This window comes from Chlorocebus sabaeus, chromosome 2 (genome assembly GCF_047675955.1).
Source record: "Chlorocebus sabaeus isolate Y175 chromosome 2, mChlSab1.0.hap1, whole genome shotgun sequence".
Classification (NCBI taxonomy): Eukaryota; Metazoa; Chordata; class Mammalia; order Primates; family Cercopithecidae; genus Chlorocebus; species Chlorocebus sabaeus.
Genome location: NC_132905.1, coordinates 57,918,373 through 57,941,043, shown reverse-complemented (window position 1 = coordinate 57,941,043; position 22,671 = coordinate 57,918,373). Strand labels below are relative to the sequence as shown.

At 44.9% G+C, this 22,671-nt stretch overlaps 1 protein-coding gene across 9 annotated transcripts in view; it reads right to left on the bottom strand.

The window, feature by feature from the left end:
• Positions 1-22,671, bottom strand: part of RIN2 (Ras and Rab interactor 2) — a 252,644-nt gene that overhangs the window by 12,101 nt on the left and 217,872 nt on the right. For all 9 annotated transcript variants that reach the window (XM_037993964.2, XM_007961294.3, XM_007961303.3 and 6 more), the window contains 3 exons: positions 20,114-20,205; positions 14,930-16,063; positions 286-591 (listed from right to left, as the gene is read on the bottom strand). In XM_037993964.2, coding sequence (XP_037849892.2) covers positions 286-591; positions 14,930-16,063; positions 20,114-20,205 — 1,532 coding nt within the window. The remainder of the gene's footprint in view (positions 1-285; positions 592-14,929; positions 16,064-20,113; positions 20,206-22,671) is intronic.

The window sequence follows — 22,671 nt, the reverse complement described above, 5'->3', positions numbered from 1 at the left end:
AACTCAGACTCCAGAGACTGAATTTGTAACCATACTCTGAACTAAATCTTTACTTAAATCGGCCAGGTACAAAAATCTTGTTGCCCTCATCTGCTTACATTTTAATCCGTTGCATGTGGCTAATTCGCCAGATATCAGAGAATCACTTGTAGTTTTGTAAGGCACTTGGTGAAATCAAGAGACCAAAGGGAGGAGAAATTGGGAATCAGAAAGCCTGACAGGAGACAGGCCTGTCTCTGGCCCGGGAGGGAAGCGGCATGGAGCCTGGGCTTCCAGCGGCCTCACCTGAGTTGTTCTCCATGACCGTGTAAATGAGCTTGCAGACCCGCAGCAGCAGCATGACCTTCTTTTCTGGTGAATACATCTTCTGCATGGTCATAAACTTGACTTTGATTTTCTCCACATCCACAAAATCAGGGGTCGGGGCAAAGACCCCCAGCTCCTGTGGATTCCTCTGCCGCACAAGCTGCAGGTTCTCCTTGAGTTGCTTCCATGAGCCGTCGGCCATGTGAAAGTCCTTCAGCATGGCCTCCACGTGCCCCTTGAGAGGCTTCAAGATGCACTTGTGCATGGCTTTTTCCAGCACCACATCTGCCAAAGAAAGTGTAGCTACTATGACCATTGTCTGAAGAAAGAAGAAATGCAACATCTGCTTTCTTAGAATGGATGTCTGCAACTCTACGCATTCATTGCAGGCACACAAGTTGTACACCTTAACATCCAACCAACAGACAACACCAAGCAGCACATGACTCACATGTTAACATTGTTTTCTGAAAAGCCAGGAAGACCTAATCTTCCCCAATGATGTCTACCTTGCATATAACCAATACAATGAAATACACTTGTTTTAATTACTTTCATGCCCTATCCCTATAAGTACAGGCAAATATGCTAGAAGACATTCTTTTGACCTAGTCCTCCAACTGGTCATCCAGTTAACAGGAGAGCAAAGATGTTATCTTAAAGGAAGGATTTTCTAATAATGAGGGTTCAACATCTCTTAGAATACTTTCTGAGGAGGGCCTGGCGCGGTGGCTCACATCCGTAATCCCAGCAATTTGGGAGGCTGAGGCAGGCGATCATTTGAGGTCAGGAGTTGGAGACCAGCCTGATCAACATGGTGAAACCCCATCTCTACTAAAAATACAAAAAAATTAGCTGGGCGTGGTGGTGCACACCTGTAGTCCCAGCTACTGGGGAGGTTGAGGCAGGAGAACTGTTTGAACCCAAGAGGAGGAGGTTGCAGTGAGCCAAGATTGTGCCACTGCACTCCAACCTGGGCGACAGAGTGATACCCCACCTAAAAAAAAAAAAAAAAAAAAAGATATTTTCTGAGGAAGTAGATCCACCTAAATATAATATGTGATCTTGGATCAGATTCTGGACTAAAAAATTCTTCATTTGCTGTAAAGGACATTAGTAGGGCATTGAATACAGCCTGTAGACTAGGTTATAGTGCTAACAAGGCATCAGTGTTAATTTTCTAGGTCTGATAATTACACTGTAGTTATTAAACAGGAATAGCCTTGTTTTTAGGAAATATGCATTGAAGTCTTTAGGGATAAAGGGATACAATGTCTGCAACTTAAATGGTTCAGAAAAAAAGGAGAGAGAGTGTGTGTGCATGTATTTGTGTGCACGTATGTGTACGTGCATATATGTGTGCCTGTGTGTGTGTGTTTGTGAACAGAGAGAAAGAGGAATGAGGCAGATGTGGCAAAGTGCTAACATTTGGGAATCTGAGTGAAGGGTAGATATTTCTTTATGCTATTTTTGCAACTTTCCTGGAAGTCTGAGATGATTTCAAAATTAAAAGTTAAAAATGTGTGAAATGTGTTTCTGTTCTGAGTTAGGAAACACCGTTGGGTGTGGGAGGTGTTATTCTTCCCTCCTTCTTTGAATGGTTGCCCAGTGGAGTAGCTTTCTTGGCTAATACCAAAATGACCAGTACCATAAATCCAGAGATGTGGGCTGAAGACTATTTATATAACAATAACTCCCCTGCTTTGTCAATAGCAGCTTTTTGATCTCATATGTTTGCACATTCTCATCTAAGCCCCCGGGTTCTACTGCAGCATCTACACATAAAATCATGACTCCTTAATTTGATTCCATTTGGGAAGCCAATGGATCCACTTACATATGAGATTAGAAATAGTTAAGTTAGGCCAGGCATGGCGAATCATGCCTGTAATCCCAGCACTTCGGGAGGCTGGGGTGGGCAGATCACTTGAGGCCAGGGGTTCAAGACCAGCCTGGCCAACATAGCGAAACCCCATCTCTACCAAAAATACAAAAAATTAGCTTGGTGTGGTGGTGCACGCCTGTAATCCCAACTACTCCAGAGGCTGAGGCGTGAGAATCTCTTGAACGCTGGAGGCAAAGGTTACAGTGAGCCTAGATCCTACCACTGCACTACAGCCTGAGTGACAGAATGAGACTCTGTCTCAGAAGAAAAAAGAGAAAGAAAAAAAAATAGTTGAGTTGTCTCTCTGGCCTTTGGAATTGCTGACACTGGATCAGATCATATTGAGTTCAAATGATTACCCATTATTAGAATGGCCAGGGACAAAGAGAAATCTAACCCAGAGGTATAAACAATGAAAACAATCCCTCAAGGTTAAAACTGAGGCCAAAAGTTACCGCTGACCCCACAATCATCATATTCCGCTGCCCAAGTTGTTGTTTTTTTTTCCTCCTCCTCCATCTTATCCAGGAGATCTCCTTGTTTAAATACAAAGGTTTATGTAACTATAGAAATCAAGGTTGATGCCAAGGAGGTTATAAAGTAGGAAAAAAAGCAGAACAACTTATTCACATCTGGCATTAAAACAAATTACTTGGTTTACATTGGTTGTTTTGTGTCAATAAGCTCGTGCAACTTTATAGCATATTTGACTTTACCTTATATCATCTTTATGATAAAAAATTAATAACAGCAATTAATATTTAGTGTTCAGATGGGCCAGGCTCCATCTAAGTGCTTTACTTCACTATCATCTAATCCTTGCAACAATTCTATTATTTTTGCACAGTACTAATATTATGTCCATTTAACAGATGGAGAAACTGAGGCTCAGAGATGACTAATGGCTTGATAGAAGCCACACAACTATTTTAAATAACCATTTATACAGCTTTTCAAAGTAAATAATCTTTTAATTGTAAAGTTCAAGTCACTTTATAAATACTTGCCAGTTTATTCCTCGCATCCAAACATTCTGAAAGCTACATTGATGGTTATAAGTGACCACTACTTGGTTAAAATAGGGTCACCATGGGAGGACAAAGGCCATGTCAATCATTAATTAGAAATGTACATGAATGTCCATAGTAATGTTATTTATAACAGCCCCAAGTTGGAAATAACCCAAAGGCCCATTTGGACAGAAATGAATACACTGGATATATTCATTCAATGCAACACTACAATGAAATTCAGACAATTGAATGTATTTATTCAATGAAAAAGCTCATATTACTGCTCTAGAACAACATGGATGAATCTCACGGACACGATGCTGTGTGAAAGAACCCAGACACAAGAGTATCTCCTACAGCATTTCATTTCTATGAATTTTCAAAAGCAGGCGAAACTAACCTGTGGGACAGAAGTCACCATGACAGTCCTCCCCTTGGGGAGGATCTGGGCTGGGACAGGACACCAGGGATTGGAGATGTTCTGTATCTGGATCTGGGTTGTGTCTACATGGGTGTGCATGTGTGTAAAATTATGTTGAGCCGAGCACTTAAGACTTACACGCTTTATGGATGTAAGTTAAACCTCAATAAATGTATATGAATCAGAGAAACAGAAAACAACTAAAGACCTGGATGAGATTTTCACCTTGAACCCCAAGGGCAACTTTTATCATCAGAGTGAGCCCGGTCACCTCTGGGCCAGAGTGTTAGTACACATCACCCCCAAAAGGCTCCCAGCTGCTCCTGGGGAACGATGACAGCAGAAAGGTCATTACTAGCAAGTTGGACAGGCTCCCTTGTGCAACTCATCCTTGCTGCCAGGGAGGGGTGCTGGCCTTCGAGAGGAATTCCACCCTTAGGTATAAAAGGGGCTGTGGAAATCTCTTAGGAGGGTTGAAACCTAGGACCAACTGCCAAGGGGGTAGCCCATTGTCTGAAAATAAAATGAAAAAGTAATTGCTAGTGGTAGATTTTAGTACATTTTTCTTTAAAGACTGTAATTTAAAAATAAGGAAACTGGTCCCTGCATGTTTTTTCAGAGGTTTACCCCATTCCTCCTCCCCACCCTCCCCAAATCCTTAATAAACATAAAGAGTAGGGGACAAGAGCCTAAATGAAAAGAGGGACCCAAGACCCAACTGGCTCTCTCCAGTAGAGAAAGTAAGGTTCTGCTCATAAAGCAAGAAGGAAAAAGGATTTGAGGAACCCAAGAACAGATGATCTTTCATATCATGAACCACCTCAGACAAAAGAGGAAAAAGCAAATTGATCACATTTCTCATAAATTACTACTCTCCATTGTTTTCTGTGATCTCTGTTTGCATTAATCGTTAATTCCTGGAAAACAAAAAAAAAAAAATCTTTTAAACTCTCAGAACAATGACACTATTCTAGCCACTTTACTTGCACTGGATCTTCAAATCCTCAAACAAACCCCATCCAGGGAGGAATACTATGTTTTCATTTCACAGATGAGGAAACCGAAACCCACGGACATCTTTGTCAAGCAGCTATCAAGAGCGGGAGCCAGGACTTGAACCCACAAAATGTTTCCTGAGTTCTTGGAGTAATGTCAACTGTATTCATCCACAAGCACGCATGCAAAACAAACACCTGAAACCTTTACAGATGAATAAGGTGAGTATATGCTTTTGAAGCTCATTACTGTCTTTTTGTTGTTGCTGTTGTTGAGATGGTGGGGGTCTCACTATGTTGCCCAGGTTGGTCTTGAACTCCTGGTCTCAAGGGATCCTCCCACATCAGCCTCCCAAAGCACTGGGATTACAGGCGTGAGACACCATGCCTAGCCTCACTCATTTCTTTTCTATTTTTCTAATAACAAGCAAACAGTAAAAAATCATTCAAACCACAACATACTGAATTTTAGAAACGAAATGTTTCTAAATGACCAAAACTGGAAACAAGTTCTCTGAAAATATTTATCAAGATTATATCAACTGGCCCCAAAATAATCCATAAGAAGAAAGTGGTAGAGACCATAGCAATTGCTGGCTTTTCCTTGACTAAATGTCACTTACTGTAATAATTTATAGGAAGTATTCAATGTGTTGGCCTCTAGACAAGAAGTGATTCATTCGTATTACTTCTCCAAGAATTGATTCACTCCTCCATTAAGGATGAGAGACAGAAACCTTGACCCTTTCCTTCATGCTGACCACCTATAGCATGGATTCCAGAGGCTGGAGACAGACAAAGAAACATCACAACACCAGCAATGCAGTGGCTTTGTTTGTGCACTTGCTGCGTTTCCGCTGCTGGCCCGAAGGCAGTGAGACTCTGAGAGGCAAAGCTGAAGACTGGAGAAATTGCTTGTGTTAGAAAGAGCCCTGGGAGCCATGAGGAGGCCAAGTCCCTTCCCCTCTCACTGCCACTGTCTGGACGGCCATCAGAATCATTGTCCACAGAAGGCAAGACAGAGCCAGCGGTCTGAACCTAACTGAGTTGGTGATTGTAAAAACAATACAAAGTAAAAATCAATATTCTCCAGGGAATCTAACCATACCCAGAGTCTAAACCACGTAATATAATTGCATGCTTCATAATGATGTGTTTTGGTCAAAGATGAACCATATATGCCAGGGTGGTCCCGTAAGATTTGTATTTATTTATTTATTTATTTTTTAATTTATGTTTTGAGACAGAGTCTTGCTCTGTCACCCAGGCTGGAGTGCAGTGGCACAATTTTGGCTCACTGCAACCTCTGTCTCCCAGGTTTAAGTGATTCTCCTGCCTCAGCCTCCTGAGTAGCTGGGATTACAGGCATACACCACCACACCCGGCTAACTTTTGTATTTTTAGTAGAGATGGGGTTTCACCATGTTGGCCAGGCTGGTCTTGAACTCTTGACCTCAGGTGATCCACCTGCCTCAGCCTCCCGAAGTGCTGGGATTACAGGCATGAGCCACCACGCCTAGCCCCATAAGATTCTGATACCCGTATTTTTACCGTTCTTTTCCTGTGTTTAGACATGTTTCGATATAGAGATACTTAGCATTGTGTCACAGTTGCCTACACTATTCAGTATAGTCACAAGCTGTCCAGGTTTCTAGCCTAGGAGCAGTAGACTACACCATACAGTCTAGGTGTGTAGTAGGCTATGCCACCTAGGTTTGTGTAAGTACTCTATGATGTTCCCACAACAACAATATTCTCTAACAGTGCACTTCTCAGATGTATCCCCATCGTTAAACAACACATGATTGCATTAAAAATGTACAGGTGTGTGATGTCCCCCGCTCTGTGTACAAGTGTTCCCATTGTTCAATTCCCACCTATGAGTGAGAACATGGGGGTTTGGTTTTCTGTCCTTGTGACAGTGTGCTCAGAACGATGGTTTCCAGCTTCAACAGGGCCTGCCGTTGGGTGGGGGGATGGGGAAGGGATAGCATTAGGAGAAATACCTAATGCAAATGACGAGTTAATGGGTGCAGCAAACCAACACGGCACATGTATACATATGTAAAAAACCTGCACGTTGTGCACATGTACCCTAGAACTTAAAATATAATCATAATTTGAAAATTGTACAGGTTACAACCTAAAGTTACTTGACAAAGATATAACATGAGGTTAGGGTGGGAGGGAGGTGAGGGTTGAAAAATTACCTATTGGGTTACAATGTTCATTATTCAGGTGATGGGTATACCAGAAGCCCAGACTTCATCACTACACTACATATGCATGTTAGAATTCTGCACATGTACCTCCTAAATACATAAACATATTTAAAATTTAAAAATCCATGAGTTTAGATCATATGACCTCTTAACTTATTCTAGTTCTAGCGTTCTGATTTTTTTTTAAAAAGGTAAAGTAGTAGAATAGAAGCTAATGTTTGATAACAAGATATGGGCCTTTTCTTGTAGGGAAGTCAAATTGTGGACATGTAAACGTTTATAATTGCTAACATTTATTGGGCATTTATTTCAGCACTTCCTAGTCTAATATTATATGTATTACCTCATTAACCCTCACTTCAGCCCTACGATGCTGGAATTACTGTCATTCTGTCATTCATTTCACAGATGGCCATGAGGCTTGGAAGTCAGGTGACTCTCCCAGGTGTTGGAGAAGAAATGCAACCCAGGTTACTTCCAGTCTGACGAGTCAGGAGATGGCACATAGACCTCCTTTGGAACAAAAAGGACAAAACGGCTTGATGCTTTCTTTTTTTATGTGCTAGCATATTCTCCTTTGGCTGTATTATTGGATTAAGGATCAGAACTAACACTGAGTGAAAGCTCAGTATGTCTATTAAGTACTTTACAGGTATTTAAACAATTCTTTGACTAAAATGGGTGCATAATCCCTATTTGTCTTAGTTTGGGTTCTCTCAGAAGCCAATCCTGAGACAAGGATTTGAGTGTGAGTGGTTAAATTTGGGAAGTGATCCCAGGAAGCACTGACTGGGGAGAGAAGGCAGCCAATATAGTTTGCTTTATTAAGCCAGTTATCACCACTGGCAGGTGGATCTCAGCCCTGCTGGGGAACTCCAAGAGGCAGTGTTGAACATGCCTTAGAGTTGCTCCCCCTGGAGGAGAGAGAGGCAGCTGGGTTACGGATACACATGCTCCCTTCAGACCCTGGCTGAGGCTGCTCCTGGAAGTGGATGGGCATCAATTTCCCAGGCTTTCTAGCCCACCCTGGGCCACAGCTCTGGTGAAAGCCTCATGCAAAATGTCACAGGTGCGGGAAGCTGGACGTCAGACTGGTAAGCAAGTGTCAGACTGGTAAGCAAGTGTCAGTGGGCAGAGCACAATGGCGTCTACAACACCATGTTACATGTGAAGCAACTGAGGCACAGAGATATTAAGAAACATGACCAAGCACCCACAAGTCAGCCACAGCGGAGTCAGTGCTTCAGACCTGCCTGAGCCCTTCCTCTGAGCCACCACTAGCCCCTGACTTTCAGTCAAGAAACTTCCCTATCTTACGTGAGTAGAGCTGGTGGCTGAGGAGGATGGAAGGCAGGATCTTGAAAATATGACACCGGGGCCGCCATGACAGCATTTTGCTAATCTTCTATTACAAACTACACAAAAAACGGCAGGCCACCTGGGGTTGCAGAGGCACTCAGGTCAGATGCAGAGTTTGAATGGGTAGCTTTCTGGTTTCTAACCATCAAAGAAGATGACCTTTCCCAGCCTCAGCTTCCTCATCTGTAAAATGGGGCCATTCATAGTTTCCCGGGGTGGTTGCTGGGAGGACTGGGAGGCGTCTCCACCAGGAGCACTTGTATGCATCTGATGCCTCGTAAGCACGTTGCTTTCTTTGTTGTCTCTGCCCTGACATAGAGTCAATTCGTCTTCTCTCTTTGAGGGGAAGCCCTCTGAAAACCACGCCTGGGTTTCTGCAGTCCCTAGTGTCCGCTGAAGTCCCCAGCACGAGGTCCTCATGCAGCACACACTCCAAAAGTGTGAAGTTTAACAGAAAATTCTTCCTTTGGGAGAAAACATGGAATTATGTCTTTACCCTGCAGAATACAGGTGTGTAACTCTAGTGATGAAATCATCGACCAGGTGTGGGGTAGGCAGGTGTGGGGCACCCCGTCACTCTGCAGGGATGTCCTGTAACCTGGATTGGTTTTAAGTATTGTTGGCCATGCACACTTCGATTCATAAATAATACATAATAAAGGACATTGGATGCTTTTAAGGAAGATCCCATTAGGCCAGCAAGGAAAGGGCCGAAATAAGGATAACAAGCACTGGGGCTTTGATCCAGTTCAGTTTCCGCTCATTTTGGTGGGCTTCAGGAAAAGCCAGTCTGCAAAAGTATGGGCTACATCTGTGTGATATTTGATGGAGGGACTCCATCAGACTGATTTCAGTGTCTTTTAGTAAAAGGATAGGAAAAATGAAAGCAGGGAAGAAGAGACCAGTCTCCCTTATGGAAGAATTCCAAGTAATTTATGTAGATCCTCCCACCTCTGGGAGGTGGAGCTTAATTCCACTCCATCTCTTGAGTGTGAGCAGTGCTAAGTGACTTGCTTCCAAAGAACAGAGTGTGGAAAGAGGGGAATCTTTAACTCTACAGGGCAAAAACCTGGCATACCCTGCCTTGGCCAGGGGGTCGGGAGAATAATGTCAGTGATGAGTCATGCAGACAGCAGGACCCTCTGGTGTGATGTGCCTTCACCTCTGAGGTCACCTTCCCGCCACATAAAACCAACTGGAAGGCAGCGATAATTCCCCGCCACCAGAAGTATAGACAAGGCCTGCCAAGGGTCCACGTCAGTCATGCTTGCATCTTGGCTTGACCTTGCTACGCTTTTGGTTTCTTCATCTATAGAAGTGAGGGCAATAAATGGAGCCTCCCAAGGCATTTGGAGGATTAAAGGGGATTCTACACATCAAAGTGCTTTGTAAACCATAAAGGGCCGCCCACGAGGAGCGATTACCAGTGCTCTCACTTGGCTCTTTTAAAAACAGGGATGCATTTAATTCGCACGCTTTGACTCCACAGGGGCAGCGGCTATGACTTCCCTTGGGCCTGGACAATAACTGAGAAGCTCCAGAGTGGATACTGTGTCTGCGAGAAGAGAGTGGGGGCTGTGTCTACACCACTTGTGCCCCGTTGAAAGACTGAGCTAGTGAGACAAGGCTGTGGGTAGGACCTGAGCACCAGGGAGGGCTGCATCTATGCAGTGCTGGCCTCACAGAGGTGTCCAGTGGGAACCCTCCTTTTGGCTGGAGTGGAGGGGTGGGAAAACATAGGTGTGCCTTAAAGAACCTGATGCTGCCACAAAATTCATGCAGCATTTTAGGTGTCCTTTGGGTGACATTCCTCAACTCCTACACGAATTCCTCTTTTACCCGGTGAGGTTTCCTGCCTGGGAGGTAGAAACACTCTACGAATATGGTCAGAAGATACTCTGGAGCAGACGTCTTCGTGTGACTTATTTTGTGATGCCATCCCCCACCCACCTTGTGAGCAAGCTCTTTCTGAATTACTGAGCTAATAGCCCCCTTGTGCAGGCTGTCATGGAGTCAGGGGCTGCGGGACAGAGAGTCACAACTCCAGCGGTATCAACCTTGTTTTGGTTGATGTAACATAATTGACCCCATTTTGTGCCCTAAAGTAAAAATTATTCAACAAAGGATGTCCCACGGGAGAAAAACAGATGCTTTCTATCGTGGTTTTCTATTTAAATTAATTTTTGGAAATAATATAGGTATCCTTTTGCATACCACAATCTTTCTTCTTTTTCTCTGCCTCTTGTTAACTCTACAAGGACATTTGTTCCCTCAGGCGATAGGGTCACATGTACTAGAGCAGAAGTCAGAAGATTCAAGGTTTTAATCTCTGTTTGGCACTAACATGTCTCCCTGGCTACACCTCTCAGAAGAGCTTTTTTGTTTGTTTGTTTGTTTGTTTGAGACGGAGTTTCACTCTTGTTGCCCAGGCTGGAATGCAATGGCATGATCTCGGCTTATTGCAAGCTCCACCTCCCGGGTTCAAGTGATTTTCCTGCCTCAGCCTCCCGAGTAGCTGGGATTACAGGCATCCACCACCATGCCCGGCTAATTTTTTTGTATTTTTAGTAGAGACTGGGTTTCACCACGTTGGCCAGGCTGGTCTCAAACTCCTGACCTCAGGTGATCCACCTACCTTGGCCTCCCTAAGTGCTGGGATTATAGGTGTGAGCCACTGCGCCCGGCCCCAGAATAGTTCTTTATCTTAAAAAATAACCCAGATAACTCATTGGCTTGAACCAAACTGTGACCTGAAAAATTAAAAACAAAACAAGTCACACTAGATATTGAAGCTAGAGCCACCTTAAATACTCACTTGAAAAAAAAAAAAAAAAAAAAAACAGATCTGAACCAGAGTAGTTGTGATTGTTTAACTCCCCGGGAATCATTTCAATTCTGTTTTCTATGTGTGCTATACTCTCTGGTGTCTTTTCCATATCATTTCTCTATTAACAAACAAAAAACACTCAGATACGTAAATCGAAGTGATCTTTGAAACATGTGGAAACTGATTTTAGGGATACTTTTTCTTCAAATCGTTAAATTGCTCTTTGGAGAAACCATACATTTTGGTTTGTAGCACTTAAATAAACACAGTACCGTCCTGTTTTCCACTACTGACTTTTAGGAATATGAACTAAAAGCCAACTGGCTCTTTGTATCACTGCTGATAGTCTGTGGAGAGTATCTGAATGAAATAGAAACTTTAAGATTACTAACATTTTTGGAGTTGGATGAATTTTGTTTTTCTTGACACAAGCCTTGAAAACAGAGGGATTTCCCAAGACCGACATCAAGTCAGAAATAAACTTCATTTTACCAAAATGAGAACACTAACCACACCATTGCAACAAGTTCTGCAAAATGAAGATTTCTCTACCCGAAACTTTGGATGGATTTCCCCCATGGGTTGAAAAAGACTAAAGCAAGAGTGGTGGGATGTGAACACCCACCAGTGAGGAGCGCGTATGTTGGAGCAGGAAGTGATTTCACCCCATCTAGATCCTATAGCATGACTCATCAGCAATGAGCGCAGCACACTGTCCACAAAGTGGTTGATCCCAAGGCTTTAAGTAGGGCCCCCAAACTGCACTCCTCTTATTAAAGCATTTGTTTGTTCTTCCACGTACCACTCTGGAGGGGTGAGAGTAGGTGATGGCTCTCTGGGTGGGAAGCCCAGTATGTGGCCTGGAATGAATAGACAGCTGGCACACACGGGAACAAGCCCGTGTCTTACCCGCATTGGCTTCATCCTCCAACAAGGAGAGCCAAGCTGGTGCCAGGCAATGAACATGTATTCAGGAAACTCTGCATAGCTAGGCTTTTGGTTGGAAATGCTCCAAAGGGTAGTCTACATAGAATGCAAATTCTCCAAGAGAGGACATAATCATTTACAGGGGCAATTTTTCAGTTTTGAGATTGATTCACTGTTTATCATTTGCACTTGTCCAGAAAGTGCTAGAAGGGATAGTGACACCAGCACATGGGCAAAAGGTGAGTGAGAACTATTTGTTTTTCTCATTAGCTTTTCTCTATGCAACGGAATAACCACCCTCTGAAGAAGACAGATGAGTATTATCTCCACATACTAAAGGGATACACGTGCATGCATTCATAGGTTCATTTTCACCTAAAAATGACTGCTCTAACATACATGGATTAAACCAGTGTAATATCTCCTCCTACCTTCTTGACTTCAGGATGTTGCATAAATCTAGGCTTTAAATTAGAATTCTGTCTTCTAGTTCAGAGCTATCTTCTTCAGAAGCTATAGGAAATGAGGATAGAAATAGGTTTTTTGTTTTTTTTTAAAGCAGACATAGACAAGTTTTTAAGCCCACCTAGACAAGTGGGCTATCTAAGTCCATGTTCTGGTCAGAGGCCTAATCTAGTAAAGTGCACCTCTATGGGGACTCGCTTTCTAATAATTAGGGTCACATCTTTTCTTCCACCTGGACTTGTGATGAGTTTCTCAGGTTGACCTTTGCTCCCACTCACCTTCTTTATTTCAAAAGTCCAACATTTTCACTATACTTTCAAAACAGAATGATGCTTTGAAAGTATAGTGAAAGCTTGAACTGGTGAAGAAACAGGAGGAACTGACTGCTTTTGGTGCAAAAGTTTAAAAAAACCAAACCAAACCAACCCACGGAAAAAGCATGGCAATGCTTGTGGAGGCCATACCCGTATCTCAACAGAGAGCTTTATTCTGAGCTGCCTCAACACAGGGTTGGTCCTGCGGTTACAATTCCCCTGAACTACTGATGAGAAGGTAGAAACACAAGCAGCAGCAGCAGAATAGTGAGCTCGGCAAACGTGGCCTTCTGATCCGACGGAAGTTCAAATACCGCACCTGCTAGTTTACTAGAGAGTGTGGCTGTCAGACAAATGGCATGGCCTGGCACGGCCCTCCTTGCCTTCCTCCAATCCTTAAGGGATGCCGATGCCTGTTCACAGGGGTGAGATGAGGATCCACTGGAATAGACTGGACAAGCTGCCGGGCTCGTACTCGAAGCTCCATAAATCATTTTAAATTAAAAGCTGCATCCTTCTAGAGTAGCAAAGTATATAATTTTCAGCATGTTTTTGGAGAAAATGAGTGAGTCCTTGAGTTCTAAGAGCAAGTACCATATCCAAATTTAACTACAAAAGGAGCTGGCTGAAGAGCTTCCCGGGACTAACTTGGGTCGGTGCTTGCAGCATCAGCAGGGAGGGAAGGCAAGGCACTGTGGGCTGGTTGGCGCCGCTGGCCACATAGCTCAGCCCTGACATCAGCGCCTGCCTGGCTGCACCCCCTCCGACCCCAGCCCCTAAGAGGAAGCTTCCCCTGCAGGTTGGGTTTCTGTTAATACTGAGTCTGATGTGGTCTCCCTTGAGAGCGGGTCTCTGGTGGGATGGGGAAAGAGGCAGCCTGCATGGATATTCTGCCGTCTCCTTGACGTCTTTTTCAATTAGAAGGCACCTCACAAGGGCACATTCCTTTAGCCACTCACTCCAGCAACACCCCAGCTTTAACCACGCCCTGATCATCCAAGCCTGGCCTCAGTCAAACCACAAGAAAACAAACAAGGCTTTGATTCCTTTGTGAGAAAATCAAAGAGCTGCTGAAAATCACTTAAAGGAGAAAAAAGGAGGGGGGGGCGGGGAGAGAGAGAGAGAGAGAGAGAGAGAGAGAGAGAGAGAGAGAGAGAGAGAGAGTCCTCTATCACACACTGTTTACCACTTTCAACAAATGGAACCAATCAGAAAGAAAAAATTGGGGTTTAGCTTCTGAACCGCCTGGAAATGTTTGGTAGCTCCAAATGCGCCTGCTGCCTAGTGAATAAAGTTTCTGAAATTAACCTTCAAGAGTCAACCTTCTAAAATTAAAAACAACAAACAAACAAAAAACGCTTCAACATTCTCACCCTGGAAAAAAAGACTGCTTGCCAAATTCAAATCTGCCTTGGCCGAAGTAACTATGAGCAACTCATCCTTTAAATGAGATTATAAAGAAAGTATTTCCCCTTGACATTGGAGAAAACACCTTTCATGTGACCTCCAAACTATGTTACTTATTTTAAAGGTACACAAAACAAACCTGTCTTTTTCAGTTTTTGCTTACTCTCAAGCTGTGCTGCTTACAGAAGTCTATGGGATGAGGAGCCAGCAGGATGGTTCCCTTGAGGGAGAACAGGGGTCCCAGGCTCGCTAGATGCTGGTCAGGTTCTGCTTATTCAGGGGTTGGTAGTTGTCCCACAGGTAAGCTCGCGGTGGAAACTCATTCCAATGCATACCTGAGTTTTGTGCTCTCTGAACATACGCTACATACAGCTCAATAAAAAGTTTCCTTTGCAACCAAGGCAGAACAAAATACCCACTGCCTCTCAGAAGATAACAAAAATACCTTTGTATGTATGCACAGCCTGCAGAGAAGCACACTTCCAGAAACGCCCAGCCCGTGTAACACACACACGTTACCACAGCAGGCGGCAGCTGGACCCACAGAGGGCCAAACTCCATCCCTGAATAGAATCACTCTGCAGTCCCAATCTGCCACTCCAAAAACATTTTTGAGCCTGGCAGTTAGCACCTACTTTGAGAAACTGATTTTTCCATTCAAACCGGGAGAGAAGGTGGAGGTGGGTGTTGTTCTGATGGAGTAAACTTCATCAAAAATAACAAACACAGGTGGCACTGCCCGGACAGAGTTACAATAGATTTTATATTTTAAAAAAGCGGATACTTACCTATTTGGTCTTCAGGGATCAGCGACTCGATGGGGGGGTCCAGCTCCGAGCTCTGAGACAAATAGTTCTTGACCTGGGTCATGAACTGCCGGATAGTCTGCAGCATGTCGGTGCTGGACACGTGGCACTCCTTGTTCTCCTGCAGGAAGCTCACGTAGTCCTGCACTAGGCACCCGAAGTAGGTGCATTTGTCCCGGGACAGCTCGGCGATCCTGCGGACCATCCGCTTCTCCGGGGTCATGAAGGAGCTGAACACCCCGCTCACCTTCTGCAGCTGGGACTTGACGAGCTTGGGCAGCACGAAGGAGCTGCTCCTTTTCTTTTTGGACTTGATGGGAGGCGCCATGGTCTCCTGGTCACTCTCCCCCTCGTAGTCCTCCAGGCTGCTGTTGGTGTCCGCCTCGTAGCCAAACAGAGGCATGCTCCGGTCGAACTCCAGCGAGTCGGAGGAGGAAGTAGAAATGCTCATGTCGCTCAGCCGCTGCCGGCCTCCATGGCACGGGGGCCGTGATTCAGAGCTGGGCGGCGGGGCCCTTGTGCAATCCCCCGGGGCGGCCTCAGGCGGGGCCCCACCTGGGCTGCCAGCTGTGCCCAGCTCCAGCTCCGGGCCCGCGCCCGGCCGGCCGCCGCTCAAGGTCTTTGCGCCGCCCTCTGCTTCCAGAAAAGAAGCCTGCTTCTTCAGCCGGGGTGGAGGGATGGGAGTTGGTTTCGTTCCAGGCAGAGCTACGTTCCCATGTTTGTTATGGTTGACTGTTTCTGGCATGCTCGTCTGGGTTTCAGTCCTGGCCAGCCGAGGGCTTGTGTGGAGACTATTAATAGCGGGTGGCGGGGGCCTGGGTGGGGGGGACCGAGTCCGCTCCGTGCCATTCGCGTTGGGAGTCCTTGTGCTCGGCCGTTTCAGGCCTCCACTGAGGTCCTGGCTGTGCACTTTCAAGAAAAGGGGATTAATAAAGCACAGGGCCCCGTTGGTCTGGCTGCACTCCAGCTCTGAAGGCGTCCTGGTTTTGATAGAATGCACTCCATTTATAAGGCAGAGCTGACGCAGGGAGGCAGGACAGATACCGTCGGAGGACAGAGGCCTATGGGGAGGTGGAGGGTTCGGGGGTTTGCTGTCAGCTGGGGAGCTCCAGAAATCTGAAAGTCATTATCAGTGAACACAAGAATGTAAATACGGTACTCTCAGACCATTCCTTCACAAATTAAAAAAAGCACACTGCATGACAACGCGAGTCTTGCGGGGTGGGGTGGGGGGTGCGTTGTACTCGGGTTTACTGCATTCCTTTACTGGAAAGGGCAGAAAGCCTGCCAGGCCCAGCTGTGGGCTCACAGGAAAGCTCCAGGGGCCTGCCACTTCAAAGTCCTGGAGAAATGGCTTGGCCAACATAGGATTCCAGCCCTGCCTTTTCACAGGTAAGTTGGAAGAAAAAAAGGAACTGGAATTGTTCCAATATAAGCTCAAAAAAGGTCACTGGGGCTTCCTGACTTGCTTTACAAAAACTGAACCGACTTACAAAGCAACACCACCCTTTCCCAACAACTTCTCCTGGGATGCCCTCCACGGTGCAGCTGCCAGTCAAGGAATCGGGCCTTGAAGTTCCCCTTTGATGGGCAGGACCAGCAGCTGGGCCTGGGGGATGTTACACAATCTGCCTAGGGTTTTACACATTCAGCATTAAAACCACCAAAGGAGGAAAACTACATTCATGGGTTCCATCAGCAGAAAAACCACAGCAAGCTTAATGTGCAGTGCAGGCCCAACCATTTACCTTTGTGGTTTGGAGCCCTTCCTTCCCAAATCCTATATAACCTCCTCACCATGCTCATAAATATGCAATGCCCTGCAAAGTCGTGCAGATTGCTTATTGATCCGTACTACTTGTGTCTCCTCTTGCAGATGAGTCTCAGTGTTCCATGTAAGTTGAGGGAGGTAGTGCTGTGATCAGTGGTGCCTGTTATAATTTCCATTTGGGATAGGTTATTCTTTTTTTTCCTCCTTGAGACGGAGTCTGGTTCTGTCGCCCAGGCAGATGGAGTCTGGCTCTGTCGCCCGTGCAGTGGCACGATCTTGGCTCACTGCAACCACCACCTCCCAGGTTCAAGTGATTCTCCTTCCTCAGCCTCCCAAGTACCTAGGACTGCAGGCGCATACCACCATGCCTGGCTAACTTTTGTATTTTTAGGAGAGAGGGGGTTTCATCATGTTGACTGGGCTGGTCTCAAACTCCTGACCTCAGGTGATCCACCTGCCCAGCCTCCCAAAGTGCTGGGATTATAGGCGTGAGCCACTGCACCTGGTCTGGAATAGGTATTCTCTATCTCTAGCCATGCTTTGCAGTGTGTTTCTTTCCCATGGGCCCAGAATGGCTGGGCATGGGAAGACTGAGGTGAAGCCCTTTGGGAGCCCTGGCCCTGCCTTGTCTGTGAGGTAGCAGCCGTGTCACATGCCTTATGTAATCTGTCCTGCATCCCTCCTTCTCTCTCCCTACTCCTGCACTGTCCAAGAAAGCCAACAGCCACAGGTGACTATTGAGTACTTGCAGTCGGCTAGTGCAACTGAAGAAGTCAGTATCAAATCTCATTCAGTGTCATTCAATTTAAATTTTAGAACTGATACTCAGTTCAGTCACTGGAAAACATTTAAGTATCTTTGGAACTTGGTTATGAGAATCTACTTTTTAAACTGTGAATTTAATGAAATCTAAATACAAGCCATGTATTTCTGACAAACATTCAGGGCCTGAGTTGAGGTGTGCTGTAAGTATAAAATACACATTGTGCTGGGCGCGGTGGCTCACGCCTGTAATCCCAGCACTTTGGGAGGCCGAGGCGGGCGGATCATGAGGTCAGGAGATCGAGACTATCCTGGCTAACACGGTGAAACCCCGTCTCTACTAATAATACAAAAAAATTAGCCAGGCGTGGTGGTGGGCGCCTGTAGTCCCAGCTACTCGGGAGGCTGAGGCAGGAGAATGGCGTGAACCCGGGAGGCGGAGCTTGCAGTGAACCGAGATCGCACCACTGCACTCCAGCCTGGGCGGCAGAGCAAGATTCCGTCTCAAAAAAATAAATAAATAAAATAAAATAAAATAAAATAAAATACACATTGGGTTTTGAATACCTGGTATGACAAAAAGAATGTAAAACATTTCATACCTTAAAATTTTTTTATATTGGCTACATGTAGAAATTATAGTGTTTTGGATATATTAAATACAACAAAATAAATTATTAAAATCAACTTAACCTGTGTGGCTACTGGAAAATTTCAGATTACATACAGATTAACCTTATGTTTCTATTAGCCAGGACAGCAGGTCTTGGAGAAACTACTTCCATCTCCTTTGAGTCCTCCTTAGACTGGTACTGTCACTGCTGTAAAACTTTTGTAAGGCTTTGTACACTTAGTTCATGTGTGTATGTATCTCCCATATAAACTACAAATCTCATTGGCAGTGGGTAGGGTCACAGGGAATAAGAGGGGATCTTATTAATCTTTGAGTCCTTGGTCTGGGGCACAGTGTCTGCCACAAAGCAGACCCTCGAGAAATACTAGTTTGATGAACAGTATTTTTACTGAGGCACAGAATTTTAAAATATGCTATCTCTACACAAAATGGATAACATGCACATTGAGAATCACAAGTCAAATATATGTGAATTAGCCCTTAGTCGCTTCTGGTTAGTAGCCACTGAAGCAAACTCTTTTTCCCTCTGTTTGGCGTAGCACAAGCGTTGTCCTTGATACTCCGGTCCTTCAGACTCAGCACTATGCACACAGGACCATCAAACTAGAGCTATGTGGACAGAGGTCAGGAGAGAGAACTGAGACCCAGTGCACATCTTCAAGAGGCCTGGAATCTAGTTGACAATATTGACTTAACTTCAGCGAGTATTTTAATCCCTCTCCAAAGGTATGCAGAACTTAGCTGCAAGAGAAGGTGCCGACTTTAAAATAGGGACATTTCTATGGCCTGAGAGTTTTGCCAGGATTCTCTTTCCAAATCCCATTACCCAGTCTTGCCATCTGACAGGCCTGAAACACAGAAGGCAATCCTTCTACAGATACAGTCTAAGTTTCATGGTTGAGCACGGTGGTGCATGCCTGTAATCCCAGCATTTTGGGAGACCAAAGCAGGTGGATTACCAAAAGTCAAGATTTCGAGACTTTCCTGGCCAACATGGTGAAACGCCGTCTCTACCAAAAATACAAAAATTAGCCAGGCGTGGTGGTAAGCGCCTATTACCCCAGCTACTCGGGAGGCTAAAGTGAGAGGATCACTTGGACCTGGGAGGCAGAGTCCGCAGTAAGCTGAGATCTCAACACTGCACTCCAGCCTGGGTGACAGAGCAAGACTCCCTTTCAAAAAAAAAAAAAAAAAAAAAAAAAAAAAAAGCAGGGAATTCAAAGCCATGCCGAGGCTCCTCTCTGAAGCTTCCCTGGAAATGATACTCGTTTCAAAACAAGTTCTTTAAGAGAAAAATATGCTGGAGGAGGAATACATACATCTTTTATTTGCTGGGTCAAGTATCATAGTGAGTGAAGTCCTAAAATCTTAAAAGAATTTCCTCTTTTGATCTAGGAGGAACATTTTTTGCAAAAGCTAAACCCACATAGATTCCCCCAGGGCAATGGAGAAAAGAAGTTAAAGTGGGTGAGTTGTATGTCTTGATCCATTGTCAACTATTGTCCGGCAGAATTGTGGGGACTTAGGGGACATCGGCAAAGGGGCAGGACGGGGAAGCAAGTACCCAGCTGCCAGAGGAGGGATCCACGACAGGTTAGGACATGGCCCGGAGCAGCAGGACGAGAATTGAATGACGAGAGAGGAAGTGGGACAGATGTTACTCTAGATGTCTGTGCTGTCAAATTCCTCAAAGCACAGAAGTGCCATCAATGTCCATGTGCCCCTCAAAAAAAAAAAAAAAAATCATGCATGCGAGATGCACTACACTGGATTTCCCTTTCTGTCAAGTGCTGCCTCTCCCCAGCAAGATTCCTCAGAAAACGAAGACATCAACATGTTACAGATGTTTACGTGAGGACATCAACATTTTGGGTAGCCCAAACTCATTGATGGAGAAGTTGGAGAGACTGACGGAGCAATATAACCTCAGTGAGCGCACCATTGACTCTGCTCCGTGGATTCATTTTTAGATAGACCTAGGCAGGGGGCACACACTTACTTAGTCCCATCTGGGCCAGTTCTTCAAGCTGAGCCTCCGACTTGGCTGTTGAAATGGCATAAGGCAACTTCAAGGTAAATGGCAGAACATCCCTGATTGTTCAGAAAAAGAGAGAATGTTTGTAATTACATGTCTGGTTTCTATCTGGTGTTTATTTTCATCATAGAGATGTTTTAGCTTAAACTGTTTAAAATATCCTAAGTAGACACCATACCATATCAACCAGAAGTTATCTTTCCTGGTGGTAAAACTTAACACTTACAATTCCTATCTTCTTATCACACTCAGGACAGGCTGAGAGAAAAGCCAGCATAGTTTCAGCATCAAAGTAGGGACCCAATTGCCCTGCTGAGTAGCTAAAAGGTATGTAGAGTTTACATCAGAATTGCTGACTCTGTTGGCAGATCTGGCATGCATATAAAACACTATGTACCAATTCACTGCATGCCCATGTGAATGTTGGCCCCAAACTGCCTGGGCAGGAATGTGGAATCCTAAACTGAGATGAATTAGCCCATTGCCTTGCACACTGCAGGCTCTCAATGAATATCTGTTGCCTTTACTTATGAAATCTTCCCATTAGAGCCCCCACATTGGCCTTGGTGTGCTGGAGACAAAACTTTCTCCTGTGTTTGGAGGCAGAGCTTCTCCAGTGTACAGATAGATACTCAGGGTCTTCTTACACTGCATACTCTGATTCCAGAGGTCTGGGAGGAACTGGAGATTTGGCATTTCTACCAAGCTCTTAGAGGAGGCTGATGCTGCTGGACCCTAGACCAGACTTTGAATAGGAAAGCAAGTCTAAGGCCCCTCATGCCAATAACTCCAGCACCCAAGCAGCGTGGTGCCATGTGCAGATGAATAAACACACATGGCAGAGAGAGCAACAGATCCAACAGGAGAGAGCCCAGCCAGCATCAGGGGCCTGCCACAGCCATGGGCTTGCTTGCTTGGAAAGGGCAAAGGCAGACTTAAACATTTGCTCATGTTCATACACAAAGGTTAGGACCATGCTCTAAGCACTGATGAATTCCCCACAGGGCAAAGCACGACACTGTCCTGACACAGACGGCAGAAAGTGCTTTTGAATGAATGAATGAATGGATGGATGAATGAATATTCAATAACTATGGTGACTTAATCAAAAGGGAGGGTTTTTTTTTCCCCCCAGTGGTGACAATAGTCTTACAAAGAAATAATTATTCATTCATTTATTCCACAGATGTTTATGATCATCTGTGATGTGCCAGACATTGCATCAGGGGCTGGGAACAAAACAGATGGAAATTTCTACCTGCATGGAGCTCCATATCAGGGGATACCGATAGATAATAAACAAATACACAATTTACAGAATCTACGAGAAGGAGACGCATGACATGGATAAAAGTGAAGCAGGAAAGGAGAATAAAGAGTGTTTGAGTGTGAAGGTGACCAGACAAGGCTTCATGAGCAGGCAGCATTTGACTGAAGATCTAATGGTGGCCAGGGGTTAAATCATGAGGGGAAGGAACTTCCAGGCAGCATGAGCAGCAGGTGCAAAGGCCCTGGGGTGGGGAGGGTCTGGCATGGATGAAGAACATCAAGGAGGCCACTGTGGCTGGAAGGTGCTACTAAGGAACAAAAGTCCTGCCTGGATTTTGTCATCATGAGACATGCTGAGAATTTCCACTGGCAAGAATAATGATACCAAACAACCTATTGTTTACAGTAAAATTAGGCAACATTCTTGGATAAACCAGATTAAATCTGGATGACTGGAGAATTTTGGAGCCATGGAAGCTGTTAACAATGAATGACAAATTAGTAAGTCAATGAGAAAAAAAAAAAAAAAACAAAAAAACCAAGAATGTTTTGACACTGTACTACTCTGCTAAGGTAAAGCCAGGAGGCTGCTCTTTCTTGGGGGTCAGGCCCAGATCACCTCTTCCTTCCACGAGACCGTTCATTTGTCCTCAAATGTTGTGAGCACCCCCTTTGCTTGGCCACTTGTGTCTGTTTGAGATGAAGCAGGCAGCACTGCAGGGGATGGCTGTGTCTGTAATAGCTGCTGGCTGACCTGGCAGGGTGGCAACCCTGATGATAATCTCAAATGAAGATTAATGGGAACCAGAACCTTGTAACACCAAACTAGCCTGTAAATATATGTTTGTATAGCCGGACCAACTTAATTAAAATCTACTTTCCTCAGACAATTTGGGGGGAAAACTGCATACAACAAAACCAACCTATGTTTATATTAAGCTTTTACCTTGCTCAATGCAGTACCTGGAGCTTAAATATCATGTGACTGGTTTGGATTTTTCTTAATGATATATGACAGGAAGCCACACCTGTGCTTGGTTAATGGATGCTTTCAGGCTTTGATCTACTAGAAAATTAGATGTTGCATATGCATCCTTTCCCACTGTGCCAACCAGGGTGCATCCCAGGATCTTTACACACACATGCACACACACAAGCACGCGCGTGCGCACACACATACACTCACACAGGGATGCCTTTCCCTTACATCCTATTAAAGAAAGGGGCCTCAATTCTAAAGCTTGCATAACAGA